This window comes from Blastocystis sp. subtype 4 (assembly GCF_000743755.1).
Source record: "Blastocystis sp. subtype 4 strain WR1 chromosome Unknown seqid_0190, whole genome shotgun sequence".
In the NCBI taxonomy this organism is placed as follows: Eukaryota; class Bigyra; order Opalinata; family Blastocystidae; genus Blastocystis; species Blastocystis sp. subtype 4.
Window position 1 is genome coordinate 1 of NW_014569357.1, and position 22,869 is coordinate 22,869.

At 38.3% G+C, this 22,869-nt stretch overlaps 8 protein-coding genes across 8 annotated transcripts; 5 read left to right on the plus strand and 3 right to left on the minus strand.

Annotated features, from left to right (window-relative positions):
• Positions 1–3,467: 3,467 nt before the first annotated feature.
• On the plus strand, positions 3,468–4,939 carry JH06_3715 (hypothetical protein; the record flags this gene model as incomplete). The annotated part of the gene is made up of 11 exons (XM_014671134.1): positions 3,468–3,489; positions 3,521–3,579; positions 3,611–3,675; positions 3,710–3,826; positions 3,857–4,023; positions 4,057–4,112; positions 4,143–4,322; positions 4,355–4,572; positions 4,655–4,748; positions 4,779–4,812; positions 4,845–4,939. The coding sequence occupies 11 exons, from the start codon at positions 3,468–3,470 to the stop codon at positions 4,937–4,939; spliced, it is 1,107 nt and encodes a 368-aa protein (XP_014526620.1).
• A 612-nt stretch (positions 4,940–5,551) lies between these two features.
• JH06_3716 (hypothetical protein) lies at positions 5,552–6,395 on the plus strand (the record flags this gene model as incomplete). Its single annotated transcript, XM_014671135.1, is given in 4 exon segments — positions 5,552–5,949; positions 5,979–6,235; positions 6,276–6,317; positions 6,337–6,395. 4 exon segments carry the CDS (start codon positions 5,552–5,554, stop codon positions 6,393–6,395), a joined length of 756 nt encoding a protein of 251 aa, XP_014526621.1.
• Positions 6,396–13,920: 7,525 nt separating this feature from the next.
• JH06_3717 (hypothetical protein) lies at positions 13,921–14,419 on the plus strand (the record flags this gene model as incomplete). Its single annotated transcript, XM_014671136.1, has 4 exons — positions 13,921–14,097; positions 14,129–14,171; positions 14,203–14,264; positions 14,294–14,419. The coding sequence occupies 4 exons, from the start codon at positions 13,921–13,923 to the stop codon at positions 14,417–14,419; spliced, it is 408 nt and encodes a 135-aa protein (XP_014526622.1).
• Positions 14,420–15,084: 665 nt separating this feature from the next.
• On the plus strand, positions 15,085–15,696 carry JH06_3718 (hypothetical protein; the record flags this gene model as incomplete). The annotated part of the gene is made up of 2 exons (XM_014671137.1): positions 15,085–15,380; positions 15,411–15,696. The coding sequence occupies 2 exons, from the start codon at positions 15,085–15,087 to the stop codon at positions 15,694–15,696; spliced, it is 582 nt and encodes a 193-aa protein (XP_014526623.1).
• A 45-nt stretch (positions 15,697–15,741) lies between these two features.
• Positions 15,742–16,116, minus strand: JH06_5483 (hypothetical protein; the record flags this gene model as incomplete). The annotated part of the gene is made up of 2 exons (XM_014671138.1): positions 15,742–16,020; positions 16,051–16,116. 2 exons carry the CDS (start codon positions 16,114–16,116, stop codon positions 15,742–15,744), a joined length of 345 nt encoding a protein of 114 aa, XP_014526624.1.
• A 669-nt stretch (positions 16,117–16,785) lies between these two features.
• On the minus strand, positions 16,786–18,180 carry JH06_5484 (hypothetical protein; the record flags this gene model as incomplete). Its single annotated transcript, XM_014671139.1, has 7 exons — positions 16,786–16,833; positions 16,870–16,985; positions 17,034–17,138; positions 17,170–17,302; positions 17,333–17,806; positions 17,836–17,983; positions 18,014–18,180. The coding sequence occupies 7 exons, from the start codon at positions 18,178–18,180 to the stop codon at positions 16,786–16,788; spliced, it is 1,191 nt and encodes a 396-aa protein (XP_014526625.1).
• Positions 18,181–18,820: 640 nt separating this feature from the next.
• Positions 18,821–20,477, plus strand: JH06_5284 (ubiquitin fusion degradation protein; the record flags this gene model as incomplete). Its single annotated transcript, XM_014671140.1, has 10 exons — positions 18,821–19,042; positions 19,077–19,151; positions 19,186–19,452; positions 19,482–19,531; positions 19,562–19,683; positions 19,713–19,867; positions 19,897–19,963; positions 19,994–20,110; positions 20,140–20,347; positions 20,378–20,477. 10 exons carry the CDS (start codon positions 18,821–18,823, stop codon positions 20,475–20,477), a joined length of 1,383 nt encoding a protein of 460 aa, XP_014526626.1.
• Positions 20,478–21,704: 1,227 nt separating this feature from the next.
• On the minus strand, positions 21,705–22,603 carry JH06_5516 (hypothetical protein; the record flags this gene model as incomplete). Its single annotated transcript, XM_014671141.1, has 4 exons — positions 21,705–21,790; positions 21,821–21,904; positions 21,935–22,015; positions 22,048–22,603. 4 exons carry the CDS (start codon positions 22,601–22,603, stop codon positions 21,705–21,707), a joined length of 807 nt encoding a protein of 268 aa, XP_014526627.1.
• Between the last annotated feature and the right edge of the window lie 266 nt (positions 22,604–22,869).

Below are 22,869 nucleotides of genomic sequence, written 5' to 3' on the forward strand. Positions count from 1 at the left end.
ATTCCAGATTTCAATGACATTCGGATCATCCTTATTCACCAGAGATGCGGCGTTTCGGCCTCCAATACGATCATAATGAATCTCTGAACCTATATATCATGATATGATCATATCGAATACATGGACCACAGGGACCCACTTCGCCCATTTCCCAGAAGTTATCCTTTTATCAATCCCCCCAAACAATCATACCTTCTTGTTTCCCTTCAGGATATGATCTTCTGGAAGATGTGTCTTCCAGATTTCATAGGCTTCAGTATCACACTCCACTCCATCAGCTTCAGAACCCTCGAAATAAGTAGCATATCTACAATGAATTCTCACTACCGATTCTCACAATCTAGAAGGATCTAAACCATAGACCTGAGTCAAGAGTTCCCAAGCAAAGTCGATTGCTCCCTTCTTGAAGTAATCCCCGAATGACCAGTTGCCAAGCATCTCAAAGAACGTGTGATGATACACATCCTTGCCTACATCATCAAGATCGTTATGCTTGCCTCCAGCACGAATACATTTCTGTGAGTTGCATGCTCTTTGAAGCTTTGCCAAAGGACTTGTTGGGTCAACCTACGAGTCAGGAGTGAGTTCACAACAGAACCTGTCCTAAGAAGATAGGTTTGTACTGATTCATTCCAGCATTTGCAAAAAGAAGAGTTGGATCATCTAGAGGGACAACAGGTGAGGACTTGACGAATGTGTGTCCATGATCCTCAAAATACTTGATAAAAGTACTACGCACCTTTGAAGAAGGCCACTGAAGTGTAGTTTCAGTCGACATCCTATTTAACTTGTATACTTGAAACAGTTGCTTTTGGAACTAAAACGGGGTTTTGGTTTCAAAGGAGATTGACCATTGATCGAAGACTCTTTGGCGTTGTAACATGCATACAGAATAGAATCAACGTAATAACATGATTAGGAGAGTTTGAGAAGAAAACGAAAGATCCTTATGGAATTGCTTTCTTTGATATTTATCTGATTATTGTAGTGTAAAGATTCAACAATAGAGTGTATCAAAGTCAAATGAGGAGAGTAAACAGAATGAGGAATTCCCGTGGAACTCTTCTTTCTGTGTTATCTTTCCAACCAAACATCATGGAGACATTTCATTATTTGGATAAGATGTAGACATATCAATTAGAAAAATGGAAAGAGTAACAAGGAAAATGATTCAAGTTTAATCATAACAAGAAACCCATACAAACAAATCAAGCAGACTGTGCCTTACTTGAGAAGTGAGGAATATAATAATCTGGTATCTACGCATCGGAACAAATAACGACACATACAGGAATCTCAATGACACATCCACAAGTACACTGGAAGTGAGTACAGCCAATAGTATACAACTAGGAGATGAAAAGAAACAATGATCCCTACAATCGATGCCTTACAGTTTGGGCATAATAACAATGCTATACATGATTCTAACTAATCGAAAGCACCTTTCTTCGGGACAACAGGAATTGATTCAGGAGCCATATAGTTCACAGCACCACAATGAACACAGCCAACACGTGTAAAACCAAGCGGAAACAAAATATTACCCTAGAACGTAAAAGTGTATATGCATCTTAACTCGACACCCACCACATACTGCCAAAAACCCTTCTGCCGCCATTAAGGTCTTCGGTGCAACGTCAGCACTGTTGACATGCTCAATGGGTGCGGAAGATAGATCCGAAACAGCTTTTTCGTCATTCTTAAATGGTAGTGCGTTGTCTATATCACACGGGATATGCGAAAATACCATTAAATAAGGAAACACCCTGATCACTAGGATTCTCAGAAGATCCGAAAGTATTCTCATGCAATGAAATAGTATCTCCTTCTACTACTTAACGGAACAAGAATAACACAAGTACGAGAATCAACTTTTATTGATGTTGAACTTGGATGTTCAAATTCCTGATCTTGAGGAGAGATGGCCTGCAGTAAGGGTTCTCTTTCAGGTTGCATCTTTTAGTGTTTTCTATCCTCCCCAAATACCTATCTATGGAAGATCTTGTGGAAGCCAAGATAGCTCAGTTGGGAGAGCGTATGACTGAAGATCATAAGGTCAGGTGTTCGATCCACCTTCTCGGCGTTCTTTTTTCCACAAACATTAACAAATCTCAATTAGTTCTCTTTCTTGATGGACACGATTTACCACCTTCATATCCATCTCCTCAAACTGGAATAAAAGCAATACTGTATCTATCACATCAAGAGAAGCAAATGACAGAGTCAGCCACTGCCAAACACGCCCCCAAGCAAGAGCTTGATTCATTTGTTGGGAGAGATAATAGGATACAATGATTAGGACACCAGAAAGAGTTATCTCGACTGTAGCAATGAGATGATAAGGAATCGTAGAGACGTGAATCTGAACTGTTTCTACTCGTGCATGAGAATAGTGAATAAACCCTTTTCTCTATATGTGAAATATTGTATCGATTCAAACACGCAGACGATGAATTGTGAGATATAAAAGATGAAGAAGAATAGAAATACAAAAGAGGAAGAGAGATGGGAGAACAGCAAGTAGTGGAGGGATGAAAAGGTGACAGCATTGGGCAAGCGTTATAATAAGGACTTGGGGGCCGAGACATCCAGAGATCAACGTCCATAGTGTTTCTTGAATAAAGAGAGAGATTCGCTGACTCGAAAGAACAAGATCTGGTCCTCTGATACGACGTCCTATCAGATAGAGAAAGATGAGGATTCGGGAGAGGGAGTAGAGGAAGAGAATGGAAATAACAACACATAAAATCGATAAGAGGAGAGGAAGACGAATGGTAACACGAGGAATCGATTGACCAAGAACTGTTAGTAGGAGGCATGAAAGTGAGAGAAATGAACAACGAAGATTTCGGTAATAAACGGAAAGAATCGAAGCCACCAAAAAGGCAAGATCAAGATTCATGAAGGAGAGGATCCATATTGTCCAATGAGTTCTGATAGAACATACAAATAACCCCATGAAACCCATAGTAAGACTATTCCTCACAATGAGCTAATCAGTGTTACAATGGAAGTATCGAATTAACTACAACATAATGATGAATTACTCCCTTTCTTGATAGAGGTAATGGCCAGATGTACTCAACAGAACAATAATCAATAAGAAGAAGAAATCGATTCCACACAGAATAGAACGCTACATGTGGCAATTGCTACGAATTATCAACCAATCCAACAGTCACCATAATCTGGAAAGGGATATTGATTAATCCCAAAATGTTAAATACAAAGACCAATGGAATACAAGAATGTATTCCTTATTAGAAGTGATTCATTGCATGAATGATTCCAGAAAACAACAGTTTGTTACATAACGAATTAGATCAGATTGAACTACAAATCCATCTCCAAATCATTCATGGATTTCCTGTTTTCATAAGAAATCGGAAGTCCAGGTCTTTTTAGGAATCGAGAATATCAAATCGATTTTCTTCCTTTTCGTATCTCTCCAAAAACGAACTAGAATGCAGGGTGCCTCAGCACAGGGTAATTATGATTGTTCAGTCTAATGATTTAGATCCAATCAAATGGGATGATGTTGTTTTCAACGATTCCGACGATGATGAGCTGATTAGCGTAAGACTGAAGAATTTCGGATTATATAAAGGGAGAAATGAGTGCTTCGCTGAAGATAAGCAAAGGATATCGTGATCCACTCGGAATCGTTAACGAGTAACTCTCTGTCATTCTGTTCCTCATTATATAGGAGAGTTGATCCTCAGACCGAAGATATTGACTATTCCAGTGAGCAGTTCAATCCTATGCGTTTCCTTCTTGAAATTCACAACAGTACTAGTCTCCAGGCGTTAGAAAAGGGACTGGAGTATTGTTTCTTGCTAAGTGTTATTTGTAGTTCAATGAGGGGAACAGTATTAGATGAGGAATCTCGCTTAAAGAAATTGGTGAAGGATTATTTTGGTGATTTTGTAACTGCTCGAAAGACCATTGAAGATCTGGAGAAGACTCTTTCTGATCCTGCATTTTTTGATAGTGAGGGTCATTTGGTTATGGAGAATGTGAGTTGAATGGATGATTGATGAATCTAGCCAGTAGGAGACACGGTGAAAATGGCAGAAGACATGATAGCTCCTCTTCAATCTAATCGTGAAGTATCTTTGTGTTTATGCTTTGATTTGTAGAAAATCTATAGTTTGCAGACATCATTACAACTCTTCAGAAAATATCGATTGATGTTCCCTACAATTGACAATGTGGAGGAATACTTACGAAGTAAACAATGGGATAAACTCTTGAAGGAGTATCAGAAATACAAGACAACTATTATGGATAGTAACGAATCGAATATTGTGATTGAGATGGTAATCATATGATTTCTCTGATTCATTGATAGATTAAAACACATATGATGAGTTATATTCAGAAGGCTATTGATGAATTACTGTCATTATTATATAATTCAAGCAGTGTGTTGACATCTGAACAGCAGACACATTTTATTAATGTTGTGATTGGACTGGATTATCCTCATGTTCCTGAGTTGTTTATGATCCAAAATAGTCTTCAAACATGGAAGAATTCAATCATCTTTTATAAGGAGCAACTTTTGAAGTATAATTGATGAAATGAAATGATTGGATAGTACATGTGAATTAGAACGAATTGATTTGCATGAAGTTAGTAATGAATCTAGTCGTCGTGTAGCTGTTGGTCTGTTGTTACAATATATGAGAGATCTTAGTAGTAAGTACTTGGAAATATTGAAGAAGTGTATGAATGTGTTGTGTGTATGATTGAATTGATACTATCAAGAATAGAGCATGATGAAACGTGTATCGGATTTAACATCAGGTTCCTTATTGAATAAAGGATATGAAATGTAGTGAGTGAAAGTATTAGTGAGATCATGAATCATGTTGATACTATGATGACTCTCTATCAACAAGAAGTTGTCTCTGAAAAGAAAAATTATCAGTAGATTGGATGGACGTTTGAGATTGGTTTGAATGTTACATCCTTAAAGTCACTTCTCTTTACAACTGAAGACATTTTATCGATGTATGACTCTGCTCATATCGAGATGCAATTATTAGTGAGGAATGAAAGATTGAATGATGTGTAGTGTGAGGATGTTTTTGGATCGGTTCGTAAGACTGGTAAGAATGATAAACTGATATGAGAAATAGCTCAGAAAAGTAGCAATACTCAATTCTTAACTATATTATCAAATATTGAAGTAAAAACCTTTGAATGGCAAATATATAGACCATTCTAACGCAACGACAAGAGCTGGGAGAGTTGATGATTGTTGATAATTACATCAAATTATCATTCTATTCCATTAATTTGGGTATTTGCCTACATTAGAATGAACTGTAGCTATTACTGGTGTGGAGGTATCAAAAGTACTTCTGTCTCCATTTGCAGTGACTCATTCTCTCTCTCATACTCATAATTCTGCTTCTCTTCCTCTTCCTTCCTTCTATCAGCAAATCACACGTTGTTGTGAAGGGATTGCATTGCATCTTCGACCTTATGTTGACGTGAGGAAATGGTTCATTCTTAACTCTAGCGTGTATCCCCCGTAGTGATGAAGTACTATGTGGAGACACTCCAAGCTATATTCACTTGTATTCACAATACCATTTCAGACGAGACATCAGTATCCTTACAACTCCTACTTCAACACATTTATACTTATTCGTATATTCGAACGCATCTCATTGAGGAGCCATTGAGCAAATATCCTTTCATTACGAAGGATGCCTCTTTGAAGAAAGTGTATTCTTTGGTGAATTCAACGATCACTCATTTCATGGAGGTATATCTCCAACGCAATCAGACTGATCTAATTACTATGCTTCGTCAGGGATATAAGAAGGATTGGGGTCAGTATCGTACGTTACAGCCATTCCGTACTGATATCGCTTTCTTCTTAACCTCATTGACGTTGGTGAGTGGGGATATCTCTCTGTATATGGGTGTAAAGTGAGGATGTCAATGGTTTGTGAGTATAGGCCCAAGAAATATTTGCTATCGCTTGAAGATGCTGCATTGCGAGCCCTACTCGAGGAATTCCAGAAGTTACGAAATTTAACAGAATCAGCTTATTGTCAGCTACTTCTCGAGATTAGGATAATGGAGAAAGCAATGCCTTCGGGACATTATGATACTTTGAGAACTCTTCTCCTGAAGGCATACGGATCAAGTGCTAGTGAGGAGAGTCTAGCAGTGGTTGATAAGTATGTAGAGGAGGGTTGTTCTAAGATGAAACGTATTATTGATACTTTGAATTGATTGTTGTTTGTTTATAGAATCTTGGATGGATTCGAAGGAAGAGTTTTTGTTGTTTTATGGTATGATTTTGATAGTTAGGTTCGTTCAAGAGACTCAAGACATCAATCTCGAGGATCCCAAATCCAATCGCTCTCTAAAAGACTCAAATAGACGTATTCGGTTTGTGGATGACATTCCTATAATTAAATCGTCCCAATTCTCACGTCGATTGAAAGGAGTTGGAATAGGATCGATTTCTTCATCTCTAGGATATCCAATCTACTTGTGATCCTTCGTTAGTTATTGCTGAGTTTCCATATTCTCTGTCCTTATCTCCTGATTGTAAATCGGCAGTGACAGTGTCTCTAAAGAAATTATTTATTATAACTGTTTGAAAATTCATTGTTCTACATAATGCTTTATAGATATCGGAAAACTGTACATGGTCCCTTCAGTGTCAAGATGATTTATCCTTTGACGTGGATGACAGTGTACGCAGAAGAGGAGATGTTCACTGTTGTTGGCTTAGTAACGATTCCTTCGTCCTTACAAACAGTTACAATTCTACAGCAATCGTATTGAATAATCTTATTCTCTTATATTTCGATTTATCTTCATTTCAAACGTGTGTTTCAGAGTGATCTTGTCGTAGCAACTGGAGAACTACTGCTCTATAATTCTCTTGTTGTCTACAATCCTAACCAGTCTCAGGAATGTGATGTAACCTTCTTTGCACTGAATCAAGATGGTGATCTACTTGTAGCAGATTTCACTCCTTCTGTACATATTCATTCATACTTTCATTTTAGCATCTTCATTCTTTTCGATTTGATCCTGTCATTTTGAACGGTAATCGTATCTCCATTAAATCCTTCCTACTACCTCCGTTCCAGATAACACTTTCTTCATCGCAACTACTTATTGCCGGTACCATTCGAGGTACTTCGATGCTTCCCGATATCACTGCTCATATTGGTATTGCTTCTCTCACAATCTCAAAATTCTCGGTTTTGGAGTTACCTGTGGTTCATACTCTTGCTGGTAAGATTATCGACAAACCATCTCGATTCAATGGTTCATTCATTCATATTGCCTTATCTCTAGATCTATTTAACCGTCCAAATCCAACACAGCAAACAAAGCAGATCTATGTTAAGCAATTGAGTATGAATTCATCGTATACTTGCTTCTCGCTCCTCCTATCTTCTGGTGATGTTTATTCATTTGATGCAGTAACCTTAAAACGTTTATCTAGCTATCCTCTCGCTGATACAAGCAATATTAGTGATGTGAGCTCATTAGAAGGGTTGAGTGTTATCAATCCTGTTTCTCTCACTACTATCTGTTGGTGTGGCTGGTGGGATGATCAAACAATGTGTGTAAGTACGTATCAAGGAGATGTTGGGATTCTCTGTGAAGGAGAAGGAGAATGGCTAATGTTCAATCCAGGTGTATTGTTAGCTTGTGGTGTCAATAAGGCCAATCGATTTTTGTTAGTTATTGATTCGTTACGTCACTGGATGAAAGATGCAGAGAAGGAAGTTGTAGTCAGTGATGTGAGTGTTTACACAGTTCGTCAAGTAAGTGCTATTGAGAAGTACCATCATTGTATTGAAACCAAAGAATATGGTGTTGCAACTTCATTAGCTAAACGCTATGGATTTGATACGGATGAGATGTAGTAGAATAAGTGAATTTATCACATAGATACAAACATCGTTGGGAATGCTTGATCGAACACTCACTTGTTCTATCATCAGAATCTGATTGTGAAGATCTGTTGAGACACATCAAGGATCTATCATATGTACTGTCAGCTTGTCATTCAGTTATTCTTACTGATCGCAATCAGACTATCAATCTTATACGATTTGGTCTTTCTCTCTGTAATTCATATCTCAAATCTCATGGTTATTATTCTTGCCCCTCAGATCATGACAATGACACATTATCACTATGTCATTGTGATCACTACTCCTATTCTGTCCTGGATTTGCAGAAGGATTCATTGTTATTGGAAGTTGTATTGAGGAAGTTTCAATTCACTGTAGAACTCCTCAAAATGCGTCTTTACAAGGCTATTCTGACTACAAGTTCTCGTGGACTGAATTCTTATGATTGGAGAGAATTTGAGAATCGATTCGTACAACGAAGAATCATTGATACAATACACGAATACGCTGAAGAAGGTGATACACAAGCGTTGCGACAGATCCTTTGTTACTGCCCTCAGTGTTTTCTTCCGTATCGTTATGAAATCCTATCTGTTCTTCCTCTGGTTACTGAACCCAGTGACTATTTTGATTTGTTGCCTTCTTGTCGAAGTCCTTATCGAGAGGGTTGGTATGAATGGCAACAGGGAACAGAGACTCATTCACTGAATCTCCTTGATTCCTCTGCTGTGAATTGGTTGGAGAAGCGAGAGATTGTCAAAGCTCTTCTTGAATACGTGAGTATCTCTCAGGAGTTTTCATATCCTAGTCATCAGAAGGAGCTTCAGATCCAACACTCCAGGAGTGGAGTGAGTGTTATCAGAGCATCTCTTCTTCATCATGTTCTCTCTCTTTTATCTTCCCTTATTTCTAGTACAACAAGCCTCAATGGAAGGATTGGCTTCATGGATCAAACAGCGTTGTCTTGAGATTGATACTCAAACTGGACTACTGCAGCTGGCCTTAGAACTCACACGACGAGCCTTATCAGGCCCTCTGATCACAGCTGAAGAATCCATTCGCTCTGAATTCACCAATCTTGAGAACAAGGAGGAATTGTTATCTCTCTATCTTACTCATGCTCAGGAGCTGGATGTCTCAACAGAACTGTTGATTGAAGATGATGTGACCACACTCTCGTTGTCCTCCTGGCTGGCTCTATCTCCATTAGAACTCTTGCAACGACTCCTGAGTGTGGGTGGAGGAGATATTGCCACACTGGCTAGATCTCTCACACAAAGTGAGAAACTAACGCATGACCAAATTCAAGGTTATTTATGTCAGTCCCAAAAGGTGGATACTTTTATCGGTTATTGTGACTATTACATTACTGAGGTGTTGCCGAATGATAACAAATCCGAAGCAGTAACCTTTGCCACGTTTGTGTTAACGATGTGTTATCAGCCATCTCAGAGAAATGAATGGCAAACACATGAGTGTGTGGAGTGTTTGCTGAAGTGTCTGAGAATGATTGAGAATCATTCTCAGATCTCTCATGAGGACGATTTGATGAATCAAGTAAAGGAATGTGAGCGAGTCTTATTATGTGTTCAAGAAGCAGAAATAATTCATGATTATCATAATTGTAGTATACTTCAAATCCGGGATTGGATGCGAGAAGATTCATTATGGGTTTCATCTCATAAGGAGTCACAATGTTCAGTTCTCTCTCTGAGTGATTTATATTCCTTATTGAAACGCCCTTCTATACAATATTTGCAAGCAATTGCTTCTTATCAATTGAAGTACATGACTGCATCCTCTGTGATTCATCATCTTCAAACACTCTTACAAAAATCCTTCCAATTTTTGCCATCTGATTGTCTCCCATATTTTTTACTTTCTGTGCTTCTTCAAGTGGGTACAAATGATTCACTGAATACAGTAACACGTCTAACAGAGAATCTCCGAAAAGACTTCATTCAGGAGACAGTTCTTCAAGTGGTACAAGATTCAATTCTCTCTCTGAATAGGTGATTCATCTCTCATTCCATTATTCGTAGTCTGGATGATCACATACTGACTCGTACTCAATCATACATCAACATGTTGAACACTCCAACTCATACTTTAACCGATTATGAGAACTATTGTAGTTATTGAAACTATTGTTAATCATAGTAACCACTCTTCTCTTACTTTCACATCATACTCCTTCTCTCGTTCCCTTAGAACTCTCCATTATCATCAAACAATCTAATGATTGTCATCCTGAATTGCAGAAATCGACACTGTTTTTGGATAGCCTTGAGAATCAACAGTCACTGAACATACGACCTGCCCAGTATCTCCTTGAACAGAAACCTGATTTCTTCACTCTCTCCAATAGCTACAGTGCTGATAATAGTCTCTATTTGTGTCATATTCTTACTGATTTGGGAATGAACCAATACTCCATAATTACTGTATATTTTTGTAATTCCAATGATTGATAGTGCTTTGCTGATTTCATCCAACAAGCCCTCCAAATGAAGAAAAAACCCTACTATTTGTGGCATTTGAGTTATGTGATTTCTCAGCCTCAACTTGCATCATTATTGTCTGAAGCGCAGATTGCCTCTCTTGGAGAACTCTGCTTGTGTGTTTGTGAAGAGGTGGTCAATCAGGACTCTGTGAAAGGTTCTTGGAATTCCAGAATTCCAGACTATTTCCAGTAGGAAGAAAGTCCCGCAATTCAGAGTAGATTTGCCTTACATCATGTGTCGACTTCTCTACTTCAACGTCTCACGGTCTGCTATGATATCTTTGAACGATCCAGTCTTCAGAGTCCTACCATCTCTCCAGAGACGCTCTTGAAACAAGTCAAGTTCCTTCCAGAGGATGTGATGCAAGCACCTTATCCAAGCATTGATAAACGGTTCAATGATGATTGGTTCTATGAATGGCTGAATACACATGATTCCAATCATGAGACTGTCATTCGAGAGGTTCTACAGAGTTGGAAGCAGAACCGTGGAAATCTTTCGGATTCATTGAAGACGGTGTTTTCTGTGCTGGAACTCAGTGTATCTGGATGCAAAGGAAACGATTTTCTGCTTCAATTCTTACTCCATACCTCCCTACAGAATACCAATGAAATTCTAACTTGGGTGTGTGAGAATGAAACTGTCACAGTGGCTACATTGAAATTATTCTGTGAATGGCAGCAACTATGTGGTTGTATTTGGTCAGAGCATTCTCTGAATGTAACAGAGAAGGAGATTACAGCCTGGTGTAATGATAATTTGGCAGAATGTTCACTTGTTTACAAGAGGTTATGTATCTATGAAGAATTAGCAGCCGAAGAACCATTCTCTATACCATCCTGCTTCCGTGATTCGAGTTATGACTATCAAGTAATCACACATCACTTAACATGTCGATATAAGAAACAAAACCAGCTTGCAATCGATCTTCTTCAGTTGTATCCAATAGGGATCATTTATTCTCTCTATGAGAGTCGTATTCGAGTTGTCATTACTCGTAAGATTGATCGACAAGATGAATGAATAGGAATGACTGAATCACCGGAGAAGCGATTGGAACAACTCCAGTACGGAGGTGTATGGGAGTTCCTGCAGACACAAAACCCCGAACGATATCACGAGTATCTATATGAGCTTCTCATTGATGCTCATCCATTGGCTCCGGATGCCTTGATGTTGTTACTGAGAGAAATTCAGAGACTGGAGCCTGATCAAAGAGAAGTGGTTGAGGTGGTGATTGGAGTCGTGAATTTGTTGGATGAGTTGGAAACAATCATCGATGTACGCGATTGTCTTCAGTTATCTGAAATGAGTCCTTTTTCATACACTCCAAAAACAGAGGAGATAATGCAATTAGTTCGAGATCATGCGACAAAGGAGAATCTCCCCATCTGGATACGAGTTTGTGAGGCAGTTTCATTGAATTCACAAGACTGTGTGAAGGAGTTCATTGTCAAGCAACTTCAAGATCCGACAGGTAAGGAATGATAGAGAGATTGAAGAATAGAGACGAATTGGGAAGTGAAATGGGAGAATGTGAAGGAGTTCTGGAAGCTTCTATCAGCAGATGTGTGTAATGAGATCACCAACTCTGTATTCTTCAACAAGGAATACGAAGGGATTTATCACAAGAGTTTCTTGGTAATTCGTCAAAACTGGATTCAAACCATGATTCATCTAGCTCCTTCTTCAATGAGTATTACTCTATACAAACGTATGAAGGCATGTCAAAGTGTCTCCCAAATGGCCATTCAGGAAGATACAAAGGAGATATTGGAAAGGAGTCGAAATGGTGTAACTTCACCTATCCCTCTGAATGAACATTATTCAAATCTTCTTCTGTTTGAACAGAATGCGGAGAAGAGTATTGAAGAGTTGATAGAACTTGCTGTGAAAGATGGATTGAAGATTCAAGAGATTCTGTTGGCTTTGCATCTGCTTGAGAAGGCCTATCAAATGAATACTACGGATTGTGTGACAAATTATCTCAAGAAACGAATCACGTTGTATGTACAAGAAGAGACCGAGTCTCTACAAACAGTCAGTGAGTGGTTAATGGAGTGGATAAGCGACTTGTTCTTGCATGAGAAGCCACTATTGAAGGAATGCCTTCAAACCATGCAATCTTCATTACAATCACTCTATCCATCATGTGAGTCAGACTCCACAAGACTCTCATTGCAGAGTCTCTGTCAAGCCATCCTTTTCATCACTACGACACAAAGTGTGGAAGATCGTTCACTTACTCTAACTCTCACTACGATCATCAGTACATGTATCACCAACGGTCAGATCTCACTTACATTCTCGTCACTTGAATCTCTTGCTAATTCACTTATCGAGCTCCTAACTGAAACTAATTCTCAATCCTATCTTCCTCTCATTCATACTGTTGAAATTCTATTAGAGAGACTAGTCATTCCATCTTCATATACTTCACTCCTTCCATCAATCACTCTATGTGATATGTTGCCTCTCTTCACACAATCACAAGCCATCCTTGCATATGCTTATCGTCACTCATTCTTCGATGCTCTCGCTCTATCTCGTACTCATGCACTCACTTCGCATTCGTCTCATCAATTCCTCTCCTTTATTGTTCGATCCAGCTGTCAGGAACTTCAATCTCAACTCTGCCATTCAGCTATTGCTACTCTTCTCCGAATCGATCATCCAGTTGAGGCCTTCTTCTTCATATTGAGTCCACTCTTCGTATTGTTTCATTCTTTCACTTATTCTCTAGTCAGTATCACATACTCAGGCTCTTTCTCTGATGGATATGATCCCCAGCTCATCACAATGGAGAAGTCTCCTATCAATTGCTTTTGGTTGTCGGGGTATAATTGAGAAGGAGGAGATATCATTGAATACCATGAATAGTTCCGATTCTGTGTTCTTTTTACTCATTCTGGATCAGTTTGATATTCTTCTTCAAGACGAGAATTATCCCTTCTTTGTGAGTTTTATGAAAGAAATAGGTGTTGAAGTGAATAATTCTCATCCTTTATGTCCAACAGAGACACATTTAGAGAATGCAGATGCTCTCCCATTTCTTCTCTCCTATCCATTCGTTTTATGCGAGCTTGTTATGTCAAATCGTGTGAAAGAAGCTGTTCGATTGTGGTGCGATGTTCTTGGTTGTCAAGCAGATCTTGTTCAAGGAATGTAGGTATAGGCATAGTGAATCAGAAATAGGAGTCAAATTCAATCGTTTCTTCAACATATGACTGATTGCGATTTAAATATAGTAGGAGACATATCACTAGGTTGGAGTCTATCTACAATCACTTTTTCTGAGGTTGAACATGTGATTGAAGAGAAATATGGACTTTATTGGTAACGTTATGCATTTGATTTGTTTCTTTCCATCACTCAATAATCAATGATTAACAACAGAAGCATCTCTCACCGCCAAAAAGAGAAACAATTATGTCAATTCCATTTTCCTCTCTTGCTTCCATTTGAAGCCCAATTTGCGTCTGGATTGACTATTCCTCTTTGATATAATGGAGAGAAGCTCATTGATGCGAATTGTGAACGTTCTGCGTTACAATAGCCCTTCAAAGAGGCAAATCCGTAGACTAGCTGGAAGACCGAAGTCTCTGAACAAGAAAGCTGCTGTTGTTGAAGCAATGCCCCCAGAACCCATCAAATACACAACAAAGGAAGAAGCTCCTTTTGCTGTGACTCTTCCAGTCCTTGATAATCTTCTAGGTTACACGAACTACGCTTGGTAAGAATCTTCCTGTTTATTCGGGTAGAGTTTGGGATGGTCATTGAGTTTTTAGAATTCCGAAACAACCGATCAAGGCGACTCACGATCGTGAGGCGAATCGAAGGAGATATTAATGTACTTCTTTTGAGTAGAATCAACTCTAGGAAATGGCCAACGAACTTCAAAAGGTGTGTTCAGGGAGTGAGATTGAAATTCACAATGGTAGTATTCATGTAGAAGGTAATCGCGGAAACGAGGTTCGTAAGTGGCTCCAGGATATGGGTTTCTAATCGTTTATTTATCTTATTGTGTTTGTTAATCTCTGGTTTCTATCGTTTCCACGATTATTCATTTCTTTGTCATACTTGTCTTTGGAATGGACCTTGGTCTTGCAAATACGAAAAGTCAGTTAATTGCGTATTTGATTGTATTGACCCCCATTTGTAGTCAATCAGTTATTCAACCGCTCCATGATGAATCTACGGATGCTCAGGACGATATTTATATTGTGATAAATCAATTTTCCGTTTATCCTTAGCTTTTTGCAGTTCCAGACCAGAAGGGTATTGTGGAGTATCTCTTCAAGGAATGTATTAAATCTCTCAAAGGAAAGAGGACTGTGAGGATTATGACCATCGATGAGTACAAAACCCTTGTTTCCAACACAATAACAGAAGTGGAGTTCGAAGATGATGAAGATATTGGTTTCATGGCTTGGGATTTTTTTGATAATCTTGGTCCTTACCGAGATGATACGATTCTTGTGTATTCACACACTCTTGATAGTACCCAGACTTTCTTGAACGAACACTGTGTTGGCTATCAGAATATCGTTTGTTCGACGGATATCCAGACAGCAGGAAAAGGTTTATGCATTTCAATTCAGTGACACTTAGGTAGGAAATCCAATTCCTGGGTGTCACCTGTTGGCTGCTTAATGTTCTCGTACAAGAGTATGCTTCAGAATAGTGAGTATGTTGGGTTGATGCAGTATTTAGAAGCCTTAGTAATGTGTGATGCTTTGCAAGAGATGAATGAAGCATCTAAGATTGATATCAACATCAAATGGCCCAATGATGTGTATGTCAACAAGAAGACAAAAATCTGTGGTATCATGTGTCAGTCAGTCTATACGAATGGAGTATTTGATATCACATCTGGGATTGGCATTAACATTAGTAATCGCAAGCCAACAACCTGTATTGAGCATGAAGTGAAGGAAATAACTGGAGAAACCGTTCATTTATCACGGTCTGAGATATATCCCCATTTCATCTATAGAGCTGAGTTGTTAGGTCGTTACATTCGTATCTGGAATCGATGTTTCCTGCGGTTCAGTAAAGAGGGATTCAAACCATTTATTGAACATTATTATTCGAAGTGGCTTCACACGAATCAAGCTGTCAATGTAGTTAATGACAAGGGAGGATATGACTCTGTAATCATAAAGGGAATCGGAGAGACTGGCTATCTTATTGCTGTGGATGCGAATGGAAACACTTTAGAACTTCTTCCAGATGGAAATACTTTCAATTTCCTGGAAGGATTGATTTCAAAGAAGAAATAACGTCTCTTGTTTGTTCTCTCTCCTGACTCTTTCTCATCAAACACTTCAAATGACAATACTACACACAGAAACACTTTCAAAACTGTTCATCTTATCCCATTCTAATCCTGTCAATATCACTTCTGCAGCCTTCTCATTGTTCCCTAGAAGTTCCAGAACTCTGCCCCATAGCTCCCATGCACTTGTAATACGCTGATCTCGTTGAATTACTCCACGCAACACTTGATCAGCAGCAAGGAGTTGTTTCGTACAAGCATGTTCACGCATTAGTAAGGCATCTAACGTAGAATCATCTTCACTCTCCATCTGAGAGATCTCATTCAACTACCTCTCACAACACTCTTCTTCTCATACAATTTCAATTGCTTCATCAACTAACACACCTGCTTCTAGAATCTCTGTTTCGATCAACTCAGGCATATAGAACTTCGATTCTTTTAGTAATCTTTCTGCTTCTTCTCGCTTTCCTTCAAGAAGAAGAAGTCGTACTCGCTATTCATCACTTCTCTCATTCATCATCACCTCATTCCATACACGAACACGAGTCAACAGATTCCTTTCAGAATCACCTTCAAGTAATTGAAGGATCTTAGAGGATTCATTACTCAACCCCAGAGATGAATATGCACGACAACAGAACAACAAACAATCAACAATCAAAGAAGGAGAGTTCCCTATTCTCACTTCCTCAAACTCTCCCTTATCTTCAACAGATTCACTCTCTCCTGTTGGTCGTACTCTTCGTAATAGAGATTCCTGAGGTCAAGGGACTTCTATTCACTTTCATAAGGATATTATCGCACCTAGTGCCTCATGAGCTTCATAACTGAACATCATCTTACACTCCATCAATCTACATCTCATCCATCCTCTCTTCTATCACCTCAAACCCAAAGAATCTCCAATAGCTTGACGACCTCGTCTCACCAGTTCCATTGAGGAATCATAACCATTCACAGGATAGTTCAATAACACTAACAGCTCCCATCCTGGTTCACAAAGAAGGGAGTATGACGAAGCAATGATTCCAGAACAGAAATCGCTTCATTCATACATCCCTCTTCACCATAAGCCACAGCCAGATTGTATTCAATGTACTGATTTGGAATTGTGAGCTTGTGAGAGATAGTTCACACTCTCACTCTCATTCTCATTCTCTATCATCATTCTTACCAATAGTTCTTTCCGACGAGAGAAGAATGGCGAACTTCGAGCTTCCAACAGATTACACACACCCAACAAATGGAATGCTTGAGAAATCATCATACTTCGAGTCTCCTTCTGAACCACTAATGAAGCAAAACTGATTTCAACTCAATCATACACATCTTACTGACGACAATCATCAACTCGATTCAAATGACTCAGACATACACGAGCTGAGAACAATAGTACCATTGACATATCCACTTCCTCTGTATTCTCTTCATCACTTCCATACTCTGATACTCAATTCTCTTCCTTCAACCATACCTTCAAGATCTCGAAGACAATTCTGAAGAGCCTGTAAACATAACACATATTGATGATTCTGATAGTTCATATGACTAATCAGATACCACAATAATGCACTATGACCTAGAAACTGAAGTACTCTCTCCAAATACTAATCCTAATTCTTCTATTCTTCACTCACTTCTACTCCTTCCTTCAACAGATTCGCTTCATAATAAGCTTCATATGCCAATTTGCTAATCTCCAACACCTTACTAACACTTCCAATCTCAGACAACTCATCTCGAAGAAGCAACAATAACAATAATGCTTCTTCTACAGCAGTCTCAGGGACTTGACCTTGTTGTTCAGATGAAATCTCTGATGATGAAACTTCCCCTGAATCCATTGAAACTGTTACTGGAGGATAACAAGGAGAATTGTGAAGAACATGAATGAGAAGATCTGTGTATCGCTGAAGTAAATCCAGATAATAAGGAGTAGGAAAAGGTGAACAAGGAAAACGACCTGCAGTACTCAGGAACACACGATATGTCTCCACTGCCACAGACACAGAAGAATGAGAGAGAAAGTACTGAGGTAACTGAGTAGACACAATATAAACAATCGATGAATCAAAACGAGGGACTTCTTGAAGTACAGCAAAAGGAGATGACTGTATATCAATCCAGTAATCATATCTACTGTGTTCAATACAAATTTGCTATATTGAGTCAGAATCTCCCACATCTTCAATAATAGTCCCTCACTTCGATCTCTTGACATCTCTTCATTATGCTGACTTGCATCACAACCCAGAGCTAATGCCACACAAATCAACACAGTTTCATATCTATTCTTCATTCTCTTTATCATCATTTACGGAGAGAAGTGTAAGAGTGCTTCATGATCAGAAGACAGATCCAATTTATCAATCACCTTCCAACCTTCTCTCTCAACATTGTATTCTTCTTCCTCTTCTTCTTCAGAATTATCATCTTCTTCTAACTCTTCATCTGGTGTCATAGGAGTGATTTCATCTGTTGACATTATCGCTTGAGCTTGTGCCTTCAGTTTGTTGATGTTCTTCTTCACATTCGTTGTGAAGGATTCTCTAAAAGTCAATTCTAACACATATCATCACTTCATTTCACTAAACAGATTATTGTTCTTTGGATAACGACTACGATTCAATTGAATAATCGTTGCCAAGGCCACTGCATCCTAAGAATCAATCCCATTCCAGGNATGTTTCCAAGCACTTCCTTCTTTGCCTCGTTTGCTTATTGAATGATCTGCTTTCACCTGATATCTCATTCATTCAACAACACAATCACACAGTTTCTCCATATGCTACACGTTCTTCTTCACTTTTGTAACGAGAAGTGAACTCTTTCTTTTGTTTCAATAATCGAATATACTGCTTGTGTTGTTTCTTCACATCATCCCATTTCCCATCTTGACGTAGCGAATCAATACAATCCTATTCATTAATCTCTTCTTCTGATAGATATACTTCTAATGTTTTCATTCGAATTTGAACGAAATCAAGATTGGTTAGAATGGAGGAGTTAGATGACTTGAAAAGAGAATACGAAATGGATATAATAATCGGAATTCATCAAACAACTCCAATTCCTATTCCTCGAAATGCGACAATTGTCTCTTTCTTAGAAATCTAAAAGGGGAGATGGAAATAAAGGAATATCCATTGACTTGCAATCAGATTGGTCGGATTTCGATGAAGAGTGAGAGTTCGGATCTTGTGATTCTACCTGTTCAACTGAAGCCCCGAAAGCCCAACATGCTTGGTTTCTACATATTCAAAGTTACATCGGATTTAAACAAACGATGGATCTATTGTCGAGTTGTTGAGTGGACAGCTGGAGAACGAGATTGTTATATGCCAACGGTATTTGATTCTTAACTATGATGTGATTTCATAGTGGATGATGAATTATCTTCACATTCCTAATAACTGTGAAGCGAAATTCACCTTCGAGAAGTTTTCAATTCCAAAAGTAGTGAATTTGAAATAGTTGGATGATCTACTAGGCAACTTCAGTTGTTCTCCAGCCAACAGAAGAGATCTTTGCTTCTTATTCGTTTCTTGTTGAAATGAATGTAGGATATGTTGATGAGATGATTGATATCCAGGTGATTCGTTCTGCTCTTCGTTCGTACACAGTATTAACAAACAACTCTCGAATCCTTTTGACAGTGGATGGACAGAAGTTCCCTGTGATTGTTCGTCTTCTGAACCCTGAAGAGAGATCCAGAATGAATAGTGGTGTGGAGGTGGTGGTGGCAAAGAATATCTATGTAAGTATCTGAAGATGTGTTGATTGTAGCGTCAGCCAGGAGTAGAAGTGGTAGATGAGTCAAAGAGATATGAAGATTTGTGAGTGATGAAGTATTGAATGAGAGTTAGGAATATCACTAGAGAATCAGAGATCACAGATCTGCTGGGTGGATTGTGTAGTCAGTGTTACCGTCCTCGAAATGAGTGTAAGTGTGATGAAGTGAAACCACTTTCAGAAGTAAATCGATCAGGTAAATGTGAGTGATCAGAATGAGAATAGAGACAAAAACACAAGAAGAAGAGAGTCGACAAATCGCTTTGAAAGCATTAGAAGAGCGATATTGTATGAACTGCTTCCAGGTGAAGAATGAATGCAGTTGCTCTGAAGTGGAGTTGAGATTGACTCGTACTGAAGATCCAAAGCCAGTGAAGATTGTAAGAGGAATGGATTGAATGAGAATTAGATGACACTGAGTTCAGAAGAAGAAGTGGAAGAGAGAGATTTGAAAGAAGAAGATTTTGATATTATGGGTAGAAATGAAGAGAGAGAATGAGAGATAGAGATTGTGGAGCGTGAGATGGAACAAGTGATGGAACAAAAGAAGCAAGAGAAACAACGAAAACTGGAAGAGAGACAGAAGGAATTGGAAGCAGAAGGACATTCAACAGAACAGGCTTGTAGGAGAGAGAAGAGAGTATGAGAATAGATGAAGTAGCAGCTGCAGAAATTGAAGAGGTATCTGAAGATGATGAGGATAAAGTGATACGAGCTGAAGAAGAAGAAGAGAAACAGAATGAAAATGAAGTGGAGAGTGAGAAGTGTTTGGGAGAGAAGATGAAAGGAGATACATTCTATTATTGGCCAATTCTACCTGAAGAGTTATGTAGACGATGGGAAGTGAAGAAGGCAACAATGTGAGAGAGAAGAGAATGAATGATGAATAGGATTCCACCTCCTCCTCCTGATGTAAGTGAGAAGGATGATAAAAGACGATTAGCAAAGAAGAACAGTTTGATTTGGACATTGTTCAAGAGACGAGATTAGTTATTGTATGTGTGTGTTCTTTGATTGTTTGGAACAAAGAATCAAAAGAGGACGAACTGTGATGTGATTATGTGAATGATTAAGAACATCATTATATAGGGCCGAACTACTAGAATACCAATACATCGAAACAGAGGAGAATGTGGAAAAACCAGGATTCACCAAATGAATATCTTCTGAAACATTCTTTGTTACCTGAACTATTCCACAGTATTTCAACGTATTTGATGAAGATGAATCCATAAAGATCAATTGTTGAAGATGTGGTAATCCTATTCAATCATCTTTCATCATCTCAATAACCTCCCAATGCCAAACGATTCTTATACTCCCTTTTACGACGAATATTGTTAATGTCTCCTTGAATGGAATCCATTCCAAATACCACTTCTTGTAATGATGTCAGTTCTATTCGTCATTATCAATCATTTCAGATACGTTTTAGACTCAGAAGTTTTACTGTGGGGAATGAGTTATTCCCAAAGATGATCGTCTGAAGAGCAGGCAAGTCTATTGATTAGTTCTATTCTCCAGTTCTACTCTTCAAATCACATTTGGATGCCTTCAAGAAGTTATTTGAGTTGGTTTGAAGTCCACCAATCATCAGATGTGTTAATCGGTTTAGTTCTATTCATCAATTCATTCTCTTGTATTCACTCGAAAGGGTGAAACTGGAATAGAGAACAAAGGCATTTGGTGATATCACAAGAGTTGTTAGATTAGGGCAGTTACTACACAAGAAGCAGGTATACTCTTCTTCATCCTCATCTTCATCTTCATCATAGTCATCATAGTCATCATCTTCATCATCATCTTCATCATAATCATCATCTTCATCATCATCTTCATCATCATAATTATCATCCTCTTCATAGTCTTCATATTCATTCTGTTTAGTACGATCATTCTTCCAATAAGGAGGAGTGAAAGAACCTTCACCAATGACTACACTCTTCAGAACTGGGAGATTGCTCAACTGAAATACTGTCACATTCTTGAAACAATCAGATCCAATACTAATGGTTCGAAGACAAACCAATGATGTAATAGATAACTGAGTTTGATTGAAATCACTCAAACTATTATTGGCAATCATCAGATGTTCCAGAGTACTATTCCATCCATCATATATACTCTCATCAATGAATTCAAGAGGTTCTAATGATTTCAGATTTCGTTGAGACTTCAACAGTTGATATTCTCCACAATCTATTCTCATACTCATTATCAATCCATACTCACTAAATCCAATCGAATATGTTGAAGACTAGGTCGAATCAAATCCCACTCATTCAGTTTCAAATGAGGAGTATCTATTCTTCATTTCATATTCATTCTTCTACTATGAATACTCAATACTCTAAACTTATCAAGAGAAGTACTATTCAAATCACAACCCAAATCAAGAGATGTTAGAGAGTTACAGTCTATTCTTCATTCATTCTTCTATCCTTTACTACTAATACTGAAAGAAGACTCTAAACCCATCCCACAACAACTGTTCTTCTGTAATACAATAGAACTAAGACGAGGATTGGCTACAAATCATTTCTCTTTCTCTATCAATCACCTTCAATCTTCACATTTATCAGATTTGGAAATGAATTCTCAGGAAACTCCAAATACTCGAACATTTCACATTGAGAAAGAGAGAATGAAGAACAGTTATGGAAACAATCACAGCCAATCTTGAATGACACAAGGTTCAACAAGCGAGATAATTCAATCGTCTTTATATCACTGAAACAAGAAGAATCGATTGTAAGACTAATCAATTGTGGACAGTTCCACACACGAAACTCTCCATATCCACTTCCTTTCTCAGGTATGAAACACTTTGACTTGATTAGAACCGTTCTCAACACAGGCATGTTTGTAAGAATCAGAGAAGAACTCGATTGAAGACAACATGATCCAATTGAAAGCAGTTGAAGCTTGGTACACACAGAGAAGACACTGGGAGCAATTGAAACATACTGACAACTCCCATCTTTCATAATTGCTCTATTCGCATATCTCTTCAACATGAATGATTGATCAGAAGACTCGAGAATCTGATTGAACTCAAACGAAGGAAGATTCATTTTGACTTCATCCCGTTGTTGTTCCTTGAGTCTTAACCACATTCTGAAGACTCTTTGGACCCAATTTGAGTTTGACAGAATCATTCAGTTGTGAGAACATCACTTCATTGAATACACTACAGTTAGGATTGGTTGAACTCTCAATGATAATCTCTTTGATTCTTGGAAGACCTACATTCAATCACTTGACTATGAATACCTGAAAGACGAAACAAAGAGGAAGTGGATGAAGGACTACAGAATGCATCCAGAATAGTAAGAGAATAAAGTGACTTCATTTCTAATTGACAGAAAAGAAACAGAAATAC